An 11,934-nucleotide genomic window follows, 5' to 3' on the forward strand; every position below is an offset into this window, starting at 1 on the left:
CACGATGGCGGCCCTCACTAGAATCAGTGTGAGCCACAGCCCCCCAAGGGCTCCAGAGCCAGGATGGACCATGCCTGCTCAGGGAGAGCTGTGCCTACCCAGGAAGGGCCATATCTGCCCCAAGGAGAGCCATACTTACCCCAGGGAGAACCTCACCTGCCCCAGGGAGACCTCACCTGCCCCAGGGAGAACCTCACCCGCCCCCAGAGGGCCATACCTGCCCCAAAGCATGCTGCAGCAGTGTTGGGTGCCCAACAAACCGTACGTTATCAATCTTCAGTTCAAATTTTTGGCCACACATTTCAGACTTGGTTGCCAAAATTGTTGCCAGAATGACATCTGAAAACCTTAAAATTAAAAAAGGGCAGAGTAGAAATAAGTAAACAAAGTGCCACAGTACCATGCCCACCTGCCCTCAGAGGGGAAAGGCCTCAGGACATGGCAGCTTCGTGCGTGGAGTGCTCTACCCCCCACTGCTGACCTGGAAGCTTCTATCAGTTGCCCTTTTGAAGCAATCCCCAAGATTAGGGACATAAAATCACCAGAATTACAAGGTAAAAGGCATGAAAAGCATAGACTGAAGGCACATGCTGTCATTTCTTGGCATGCTCTATGAAATTCAAGAGAGAAAACAAGTTGCAGTTTGCTTTTAAAGGGAGGACAACAGCTGGAGCCGACACTGCCCTAAGTAGCCACTCATTAAGGCACACGAGGATTGGGGGAGCTCCCGACTGGCCCAGGTTTGCTGGGCTGACCCCTCAACCCCCAGGACCTACCACCCCCAGGTGTGTAAAGGACAACACTAACTGCAGTGTGCTAATTACCTTCCTCACGGCACAGCTGCCCAGTCGTTCCCTCCTGAACATTTCAACCTTCTACTTTTTAACTAGGGAAGAAACTTTTAAGATGTGCAAAATCTGTAGGACCGATGATGTGATATGAACTTGAGGATGCACAGGACCGGATGCCGTGGTAAAGTGGGAATGGCTGTAGTGTGACAGCAGGTTTGGCTATGATCTCTGCAAACTACAGAGCTCATCCCTTCTCAAGTTGCCTCTGTACACCTATGTCTCCCCACTAGCAACCCTGTGCCTTCCTGCCCAAGGGGATGCAGATAAGGGAGAGTCACCAGAGGGAAGAGAGTGCTGGGGGTGCTGTGCAGACTCTTATCTCAGAGCCCAGGCTCCAGAAACCTCCACTCTAGAAACACTCATGTGTTGTGTCTGATCAGGAGCCAGAAGGGAGACAAGTCCTGTGCTCATTTCTCCACCTGGAAAAGCATCTCTAATATCCAGCTCAGAACGGCACACTGTGCTGGGGAAGGTGGCTCCAGCTCCTCCAAGGCCATGCTCTGCCCCTGGGCAACAAGACCCCTACCGTCCTGAAGAGGCCAATGAGGACAGATGCTCCGGTGTGTGTCCTGGGCCTTCACTGAGGAGCTACAGTGAATGAGGGACCAGATGCTTCTCTCCTAGAGGAGCTTGCTATGGGACGGACGGCGGCAACTAAACCCCAAAGGGAAGCTCTGCGGCAGACTGCAGCCACAGGGCAACTCTGAAATAGCTAATGAATGGCTCTGACATGAAGTGAGCTAGGAGGGGGGGTCAGTGCTCTGGGCTCCCACACTCGGCGGGGCTCACTGTCCAACACACTTGAAACCAGCCTGGAGCAAGGGCCTCGCTGTGTCACCACCTACACTAAAGCAAAGCAGGCCGCTGTGGGACTCTTTCCAGGCCTCTCCCCCGCAGGCAGGACGGAAGCCAAGGGGGGCTGGTCACACTGCCCTCCAGCCTTCCCCCAGGACCTACGTGGTCCTCTAGGTGCCCTTGGTTGCTCTGTGGTCCCCAAGCAAACCAGATGCAGGGCATTGGGTCAGAACGGGCCGCCCTGCCTCCTGCACGGTCAGGACTGCAGTTGGACCTCCTGATACCAATGTTGTCAGAGACATTCTGGGAACCTTGAGACCCACAGCTCAAGCCCTCGGCTGCCCAATGTGGGTCATTCCTTCCCAGGAATACCGCTCTCTGGGAGTGAATAAACCAGAGATGGAAGATTCCAGAGTCTCAGGCAGGAGGCATTACATGCTTTCTTCAAAAACTCCCTGGCTCACTCTGTCCTGTAACTCCCACCTAAGGGACACAGTGACGGTGGAGAGGGCTCAGGATGGCAAGACCCTAATAAACACATCAGCTCTAGTAACTGATCCAGTGCTAATATTTCATATGCTATCTAAACACACACTACCCCTCCACTCTGCCACCCGGTGATACAAGGGATACAGAGATAACAGACAGAAGAACAACTTCCTACCATTCCAGAGGGTTCACTTTTTCTTGTGATATCCAAAAATCTCCACTAAAAACCTCTGCTCCATCACAAAGAGCCATAGACGGGCCTCGGCCCTGGCCATTAGCCACCAGTCCAGGAACCCAAGTCTGGCTGTGAGATTCAGAGGCAGACGGTGGCGGCCCAGCTCACCTTTGTAAATATCCAAACCCAAGAGGTACCCTTCCAAGAGCCAAATAAAAAGCACTTCCCCGTCTGAGTCCAGAAAGGACAGAACAGAGGAGGCCAACTTGAGAGCCGTGTACTGCTGAAGTGAAAAGCCACGCTGCCCTACATGGCCCGTCAGGGAGGCCTCTCCGGGGTGGCCAGCAGGACGGCGCTCAGCTGCTCTGCGTGTCTGAGCTAGTGTGACCCACACAGGAACCTGCTCACGGGACACTAATATCACACATTTACAATTTAAAAAAAAATACTTGAGTGGGTTACACTTCACGTTCTGCATCTGCCGACGTAGCACTCACCAAGTCAGAGTTCTATCGTGAGATTTGGGGGAGGGGACATAACTGATGGAAACAGCAAAGTAAAACAAAAATAACTGACAATATTTGTTTTCAGAATTTACAAAAATCCTTTCCCCTTGCTTTGAGGAGGAACAGCCTGGGAAATGTGTTACAACAGAATAAAACAACTGTTATAAAAACTAACATTCCCGAAAGAACTTCAAAGTTCAAAAAACATAAAAGCATTTGAGATGAACCAGCCCAGCTGGAAAACAGGCAGGGCCGTCCACTGCTGCTGGGATACTCAGGAGGGGCTTTTCCTCTGGCTTGACAAAAAAAAAAGAGAGAGAGAGAGAGAGACAGTGTGGAAAGGAACTCCCCTCTGCCCCCGGCCGTTTAAGGGGAGAGGGGTGGCTCACAGATGCTCCAGGCACCCCCAATAACCGGGGGGGATGCCCCATCAGGGGCACAGGGGAAGGGCCATACAAGCTCCACGGGAACACGTCTGCCTCTCACGAGCACACATACATCTAAGTCCAAGCATCACATTCAACACCTGGTCCTCAGGAGAGGCCTCCTACAACCCCTCTGAGAAATGAAGGCAAGAAGCAATGAACAAGGGTCTCTGTAGGGGGAGGCTGCTAGAGAGGTAAGGAGCTCTGTTCTTGCTTGCCTACCACATTCCTGGGGCCACTGGGGCCTTCCTGGAGGAGGGGAGGTCTGTGTGCATACCTGGTCCCAAAAGTCTCCCTGGCCCTGGCCAATGTTGTCTTGGCCTCCCAGGTAATGTGGAAAAGCTGAATAACTCCAGGTGGAGAAAGGGCAGGGGCCATGGGAAGCCTGCGTGCTCGTGGGGGATTGGGCAGTGAGGTCCGAGCCAGAGCCTGTGTGCCTCGTTAGTCATTCTTCAACACTGAGGGCGATCAGGAGTTAAGCACAATTACAAGAGAAGGCAGCAGGAATCAAGACAGGCAGGTGGTGGAGAAGTCTTGCTCTTACCCTGCAACCAATCGCTCATCGGTTGGAGGACATGGCTCGCTGGAATGGGAACAGGACCATCAAGACCAAACAAACACACCAATTTTAAAAATCATGAATCATTACAAGGCTGTTTCATTAAAACGGTATTAATGTCTAGCAGAAGCACCACCGTAAACGTTAACTGCGGAGAGCAAGGCTGAGCAACTTACCGGACAAGAAAGAAGAGACAGACGCTTGCCAAGGGGAAGACTTACCACGGTTTTCTCACAAAAGCTCAGACTCCCACAGGTAAACAGAGCCTGGGCACAAGTGAGAGCCCGTTTTCAGAAGCAAGAGCGAGGCTAGAAGATCTGGGTTGGAGCCCAGCACCACAGACACTGGCCGGACACCCACGCACAAGCACTGCATCTCGGGAAGGTCCGCAGAGATTCCCGTCCAGAAAAGCCTTATGAGGACCGCAGGATGCCACTGAACACTCGGCCCCAACTCTTGAGATACTGTGACTGCCTACGCACCCGCGCTCACTGAGCCTCTGCTCAGCACAGAACCACGGGCCCTCTGGCAGCAAGAACGCTGTGGCGAGTCTGTACATGATGTATGGGACCTCCGCGCTGCGCAACGTTAAGTTTTTTAGAGACTATGTTTAAAAGAGTCACGTTACTGTGCAGCGGACCGTGTTCTGGGACAGGCTGCTTTCCCAGTATCCAGGACACAGAAAGGAGGCCAGACCCCAGACTGGAGACAGCACTGGAGGGACAAGAGCCGGCTGCGCTGCTGTGCCATGATCGCGGGGCCGCCCCGCGGGGCCTGCTGCTCCCACAGCTCTCACCAAGGCACACAAGCCACAGACCCACGTGAGAGAAACACACAACAGGGAGCTCCTGTTTTCAACAGCTCCCAAAGGTCAGTTCATCAGTGTGCACAGTATGGAAGGGGTAAGACGTTTTGGGGCCTTCCCAAGATCACCCTGGTCAGAATCCCCTAGAAGCCCAAGTCCAACTCCTACAACTTTCATCTTCGGCAAGCAGACAGGTCACAACAAAACCCCTCTACTTTCAAAAGGGAAGAAGCATGTGGGGCTTCCAAGTATCAGCAGCCGTCTTTTCTAATGCTGTAGAGGTGACATGTTAAGCCCCCTACCCCCCGCAGCATGTTCCATGAACCTGTGTCCGCCCCTCTGAGGGAGGCAGAGGCACCAGCCAGTACTCTCACCAAGACCCAGATGTTCCCACAATAGCAGACCTGGGAGGGGGAGGCCAAGGTGCCTTGCCACCCTCAGGCAACTTAAGACTGAGGGTGGTGGTAAACTGAGGCTGTGGTACGAGGAAGGGGCCCAAGATCACACAATGCAGGTGCACAATGAGAGTCACACCCAGAACCCAAACCACTACTTGTCCCAGCACACGGCCTGCAGGCATGAGCCCGTGTGGATGCGCCAGCGTAGACGTACTGGCTGGGCCAGGAAAGGGCTGGGGGATGCCCAAGCTTGAGGACAACACTGCTTATCTGTCTTCTGTGCATTGATAGCAAAGCTATCAGGAGAGGCCTGCTGGGGCCCCCGGTGCACCTGGTATAGCGGACCAGCGGCGTGTCAGTGTGCAAACCCTCCCATCCAGCGGAGGGTGTGGATGTGCCCCAAAGCTGACCCACTACTTAGAGAGGGGTGGGCAGCACTGCCACCTGATTCCACCGCCCCCACGACACCAACTGAGAATTAAAAGGTATGGCCAGAAATCTTTCATGCTTCCAAGGTCTTCTGGATGATATCCCAAGTAAAATGATTTCTGAGTGTTTCAAAATGAAGTCGACTCTTCTCCAAGCTACCAGCTTCCCCTTCTCTGAGACAGTACCCAGAACAATCCGACTGGGAGGGATGGTGCCAGTGACACCCATTGTGACTGACAGCAGGCTTTCTCCAGGACCTCTCCTGATGGTTTTTGCCCCTGCAAGTGTGGTGGATGCAAAATGCTATTAAGCATGACCTCCCCAGGGGCACCTGGGTGGCTCAGTCAGTGAAGCATCAGCCTCGGGCTCAGGTCATGATCCCAGTGTCCCGGGATCGAGCCCCATGTCAGGCTCCCTGCTCATCAGGGAGCCTGCTTCTTCCTCTCCCTCTGCCCCAGGGTGTGCTCTATGTCTCACTCACTCCTTCTCAAATAAATAAAAACCTTAAAAAAACAAAGCAAAGCATGAGCTCCCTGGTCCCCAATACTCATCCAACAGGAGTGCTACAACTTTCCTACATTTGAATTTCAAACCTTAAAGACAACGGACAGTATCCATTTTCTTCTCTCCTACTGAATTCTATGAGGCTTTTTTTTTAAAATAAAAGAGTTTACTGTGTTTTTTTTTTTTAAACCTGACAGTTAATTCTTATACCCTGAACCAGCACACACACTAAGCCACTGTTGTCCAACAGAACTTTCTACAGTGGTGGAAATACTCTAAATCTGAACTACTCAGATAGTAGCCAGTAGTCACCTGCAGCCCCCAAACACCTGAAATGCGACGGATGAACTGAATTTCTTTCTTTCTTTTTTTTTTTTTTTTTTGAATTTCATTTCTATTTAAATGGTGACTTCACGCCTGGGCAGCACAGCCCGCATCCTCATCCCTCCAGGGCAGGGCCCATCTCTCTGCACACTCAAGATGCTGCACGAGTGGCCTATTAACATGGCTTCTGTCTGACAAAACAACAAGCAGGGACATTCTACTGGTTCCAGAAAAAAAGCACCTTAGACCCCTGAGAACACTGTACTGCTCCAGGAAGATGTCTGAGCCATGACACGGCTCCTCAGGCACCAGAGGCTTGCTTGGCAAGCCAACGTGATGAAATACAGCTGGGCGCTCAGAGGTATTACCCGTATCTCTGAAAACAAGGGCGGGTGGGGAGTGGGATCATCAGATACTATAATATGCTACAATTACCAAAGGAGGGAATTCTTAAACTTGAGAGAGTACAGAGAACCAGCTCTTATTGAACAGGGTATCTGTGATCCCGATAGGCCCACAATGTCTTGCTCCCTTCCCATGGTTTCTCCTCTTCTTTATGCCAAATTTTGAAATAATTCTCTAGAAACTTTCTCTTAGTCTTTTGTTACAAGCCTTGAGAGTTAACAGCAGGGGTCAGGCACTGCCAGCCTCCCAGGAATCCCACAGAGACCTTTCCCAGAGCACTTTCTGCATCTTCTGCAGCCTGAGCCTGACATCTGAGGAGCTCGGGGAAGGGCAAGCAGGTGGCCAGCCCTCCTCTAAACAAATCTATGCCACAGATGGAGGACAAAATGCACCCACCCCACGGGGCAGGGCAAAAAGCTTTCTGTGCACCTGTAGCCAAGTGGAGTTTGTTCCAAGTGGCCCACGTCAGAGGACACGGTGAGCATGGCTTCTACATCATGCAGGACCACCCATGGATGTCCAACGGTCAGTTCCCCGCACCCCCTGCTCTCTCCTTCAAAGCTTGCTGCCCTCAGAGGCGGTCATTGGTCATGCCAGAGGCCCCCAATATCCTCACCAAAAAGGCTAAAAACCAGACCTGCGGAACTGCACAATACCATGGCAGGGGTGGTGCCTCATCACGAGAACTGAGGAACTGAGGAGACTGTGCTCGTCCACTCCATGGCAAAGGCCTGGTGGGGGCCTCAGCTACTCCGCCATGGCACGGTGCAGGCTGTCTTCCCTTCATGCATGTCCCAGCTGTGTACAGAGGCACCAGGACTGGCTACCTAAAATCCTTCCTCCTTCAACTGGGCCTGTTACCACGTACTAGGCTTTACAACGAACATAAGACAATGACCACAGTGGTTATTTCTGATGCTTGCCACCTGACAGCACTTCCCAGGAAAAGCAGGGGGAGGACACACAGGAAGGAAAAGACCTGGGACGCCTGGGCAGCTCAGTGGTTGAGGTCTGCCTTCGGCTCCGGGGTTCCAAGATTGAGTCCCGCATCGGGCTCCTGCAGGGAGCCGGCTTCTCCCTCTGCCTGTGTCTCTGCCTCTCTCTGTGTCTCTCATGAATAAATAAATAAATTCTTTAAAAAAAATTTTTTAAAAAGGAAAGAAAAGACCTTTCACCTCTGCCTTAAAGGAGCAAGGGTCACAGCAGCCCTGGCTCTCAGCCCTCCTCACCACCTGAACAAGCACCCACATGTGACCTCTGGGCGCACACTTGAAGAGTCAGGTCTGAAGACAGCACCAGGGTCTGCTTCTCTCCCTGTTCCTCTCACCGAAGACAAATGTTCTCTCTGGTCTCATCTGTTCTCCAGTCGGCTTCACCCAGAACCAGTTCCACGGCTGGAATGTGTGACCAAACTATGCAGCAAGTCAGACATTGGTGGCACCCCCTCAGCTCTGTACAACCTGAAATACCCACCCAACGGGAAAAGGACAGCAGGTTTCTCACGGGAGACCACCTCTGGGTCCCAGGCCCGGGGGCAGGACGAGCCCCATCACAGTGACTGCAGGCTCTTACCTGGAATCACCGTCCTGGTCATCAGCGTGGTCTCCAGTGTTGTTGACGGCATATCTGCTACGAGGCTTATCTGAGTGAGGGCAAAAAAGGGGAGAGCAGCTAGAAAACAGGATCCAACCACATCCAGGAGGATGGTGACAGCTTCTAAACCGTGGTGTAGGGGCGCCTGGGGGGCTCAGCAGCTGAGCGTCTGCCTTTGGCTCAGGGCGTGATCCCAGGCCCTGGGTCGACTTCCGCATCGGGCTCCCGGCAGAGACCCTGCTTCTCCCTCTGCCTGTGTCTCTGCCTCTCTCTGTGTCTCTCAAGAATTTAAAAAAAAAAAAAAAAAAAAGTAAAAAATAAAACGTGGTGTATATACACAATGGCCATAAAAAGAACAGAGTTCCTGATACATGCTACAACATGGAGAGCTGGAAAACATTAAACTCAGTGAAGGGAACCAGACACAGAAGGACAAATACTGCGCTTATTTTTTTTGTTAAGATTTTATTTTTTCATGAGAGAGAAGCAGAGACACAGGCAGAGGGAGAAGCAGGCTCCATGCAGAGATGGTTCCTCACTCAGCGAGAGGAGTCCACTGGAAGATCCTCTCCCTCCGTGCCTCCCCCCACTACACGTGCTCACATATGCACATGCTCTCTCTTAAATAAATAAATCTTTTTTAAAAAAAGTTTTATTTTCCGGACGCCTGGGTGGCTCAGTGGCTGAGGGTCTGCCTTTGGCTCCGGGCGTGACCCCGGGGTCCTGGGATCGAGTCCTGCATCAGGCTCCCCACAGGGAGCCTGCTTCTCCCTCTGCTTGTGTCTCTGCCTCTCTCTGTGTCTCTCAGGAATAATAAAAAAAAATAAAAAATAAATAAATAAATAAATAAAAAAAAAAATAAATAAATAAATAAGATCTTTAAAAAAAGAGGAAAATATGTTCACTCAGTCATAAGACAAATGTACATCAAAACCACTATCAGGACACCTGGATGACTCAGGTGGGACTCCATTTCAGCTCAGGTCATGCTCTCAGGGTGGTGAGACTGACCCCCCCCCCCATGGGGCTCCACGCTGAGCACGGAGCCTGCTTGGGATATGTTCATTATCCCCTAGATACAACCATCCTACTTTGGGGAACTCATCCTCTATTTGGAAAAATGATAATGTTTACAGAAAAATACATTGATACCGTTTGTATTAGCCAAAGTGTGGAGACAACTTTTTTTTTTAAATATTTTGAGAAAATGAGAGAAAGGTAAGGAGCTGGAGGTGAGACAGAGGGAGAAGCAGGCTTCCCACCAAGCAGAGAGCCCAACCTGGGGCTCGATTCCAGGACCCCGAGATCATGACCTGAGCCCAGGGTGGATATTTAAACCACTGAGACATCCAGGCGCCCATGGAAACAGCTCAAATGCCCATCAACAGAGGACTAAATAAATATAGTATGTTCATCCCATGACTCTGACCATAATCCCAAATGTATATTCAAGATGTAAAGTGAATAAGAAAACAACAGGGCAAAAGTGCGTGTAGTGTGTTCACTTCTGTGTTGGGAGCGGTCCCGCAGTGCGAGGCAAGGTTCCAAGTTGAGCCAAAGCTCCTTGTCGTCCCTAGCCAACCCGCAGTCCTGCGGCGCGAGGCAGGGTTCCAAGTTGAGCCAAAGCTCCCTGTTGTCCCTGGCCAACCCGCAGTCCTGCGGCGCGAGGCAGGGTTCTGGGTTGAGCAAAGGCTCCTTGTCATACCTGGCCAACCTGCTGGGGCTGCACCTAGCTCTTCCCCCTTATGGAAGTAAATGTACATATTTGCTTCTCCTTTAAAATGTTATCGAGACAAGTTCCCATAAAGTAAGCAAGAAGGTGGCCTGACACATGACCGCCTTGGCAGACATTACTTAATAAACAAACTTCACTGTTTAGTCTATATGTGGCCTTCATGCTCTATTGCTTAAACAAATAACAGGTGTCAGTCTTAAAAACAATGTATGTTTGTGCGCGAGATGTACTTCTCCTTAAAGAAATAAGCCGCCTGCTTACAGAGGCTATATAAACTCTACATGCAAAAATAAAGCTTGTCCATTGCGGCCATCAGCTGCATGGAACCTCCTATCCCATGAACTTTTAGTCTCTTGTTTCTTTCTCATCCCCTTGCCCTCGGTTCCTGAATCCGGACCTTCTCGCGCCAGCCGCGACACTTCTGCTTAGAAAAAAGAACATGGGGGCACCTGGCTGGCTCTGTCAGAAGCACATGCAACTCCTGAGCTAACGGTTGCGAGTGGAAGCCGGACGTGGTGTGTAGAGATTACTCAAAATAAAAATTTGAAAAACATAGGATTTTTAAAAAAGTGTGCACATGCTTGTGTTTACACGGAAGGTTCAGGGAAAACGCACAGGAAAACAGTAGCAGCAGCTGCCCCTACGAGGGAAAAGGAGTGCCTGGGGGAGTGTGGGAAAGATCGTCCCTTTCGTCATCTATACCTTTTGTACCTTTAAAACCTGTACCATATTAACGAATTTAAATGTAATTTTAAGACAAAATGTAGATGAAGAACTGCACATTCGTGATAGTGACAGACCGCAAGCGACCTCAGTGTGTATCCACAGGGGAAGGGGGGGGTCTTTCTACACCCTGGGAAGGGCTCCACGGAGAGAGGGGACCGTGGCAGGACGGCGCGCAGCCCTACAGCAGGGGCAGGTGCCCGAGGGCAGGTGCTCGCCCGCGAAGGCGGGGCGGGGGTCCCCGGAACGCAGGGCCTCTAGGGCCTCTACCTGCAGGTTTGTGTCACTCAAGCTGACAACGTTCATAGGATGCTTAGATACACACTTAACGCCTGGAGGCACTGCGGGGCGTCGGCGGGTGGGATTACCGTGATGCTTCTGACTGTGCTTTTCCGAACGCATGGAGCAGGCATTGGCCTCAAGGTCCACGGCGTGCCCACTGGCGCGCGGGGGGGGGTAGAGAGAAGGGGGCGGGGGGGAGGGGGAGGGGAAGGGAGAGGGAAGGGGAGGGGGGAGGGGGAGAGGGAAGGGGAGGGGGAGAGGGGACGTAAGGGAGAGGGGAGAGTAGGGGAGGGGCGTAGGGTGGGGAGAGGGGAGGAGCAGGGAGGGGGGAGGAGCAGGGGGAGGGCAGGGAGGGGGGAGGGGAGGAGCAGAGGGAAGGGGGCAGGGGGAGGGGGGGCAGGGGGAGGGGAGCGCCGGGCCCCTCGCCCGCGCTCACTTACTTGTCTGGGACGCGGGGTGCTCCTGGCTCCTCTGGAAGGGGTACCTGAACAGCAGTTTATTGCCCCTGCTGCCCGAGCTCACCAGAATCACGCTGATGGGGCTGGTGTTGTCGCCCATCTTGCCACGGCGGGGGGCGGGGCCGGGACCTGGGGGCGGGGCTTGTGTCGGGGCGGGGCTTGTGTCGGGGGCGGGGCCGGGCCGGCGGGGTCCCCGAGGAGGCCGGGCCGCGGGGCGGGAGGCCCCGGGCGGGGCGGAAGGAGCCTGACGAGGTCGCGCCCAGGGCTGCGGGACTGGGGCGCCGCGAGCCTCTACACCCACGCCCGCCCCCCGCGTCCGCCGAGTTCCCGAGGCCCGCGCGACGAGGCCAAGCAGCCCCGCAGAACACGCCTGCGCGGGGGGGGGGGGGGAGGGCGGAGGAGCGTCCGCGCAGGCGCAGGGGACCAGTGCGCAGGCGACCTGCGCGCACGCGCGGGGCCGGTCGGAAGGCGGGGCGCA

The 11,934-nt window shown here is 53.2% G+C and overlaps 1 protein-coding gene across 2 annotated transcripts in view; it reads right to left on the reverse strand.

The window, feature by feature from the left end:
* Nucleotides 1-11,600, reverse strand: part of NPRL3 (NPR3 like, GATOR1 complex subunit) — a 37,548-nt gene extending 25,948 nt beyond the window's left edge. The window contains exons 1-4 of one of the 2 annotated variants that reach the window (XM_055339840.1): nucleotides 11,439-11,600; nucleotides 8,238-8,307; nucleotides 3,786-3,824; nucleotides 218-347 (exon numbers count right to left, since the gene is read on the reverse strand). In XM_055339840.1, the coding sequence (XP_055195815.1) occupies nucleotides 218-347; nucleotides 3,786-3,824; nucleotides 8,238-8,307; nucleotides 11,439-11,556 (357 nt within the window). In that variant the 5' untranslated portion in view covers nucleotides 11,557-11,600. The remainder of the gene's footprint in view (nucleotides 1-217; nucleotides 348-3,785; nucleotides 3,825-8,237; nucleotides 8,308-11,438) is intronic. The other variant, XM_055339841.1, reaches the window with a different exon arrangement.
* Nucleotides 11,601-11,934: the final 334 nt, after the last annotated feature.

The sequence above is a fragment of the Nyctereutes procyonoides genome, unplaced genomic scaffold (assembly GCF_905146905.1).
Source record: "Nyctereutes procyonoides isolate TBG_1078 unplaced genomic scaffold, NYPRO_anot_genome, whole genome shotgun sequence".
NCBI classification, from domain to species: Eukaryota; Metazoa; Chordata; class Mammalia; order Carnivora; family Canidae; genus Nyctereutes; species Nyctereutes procyonoides.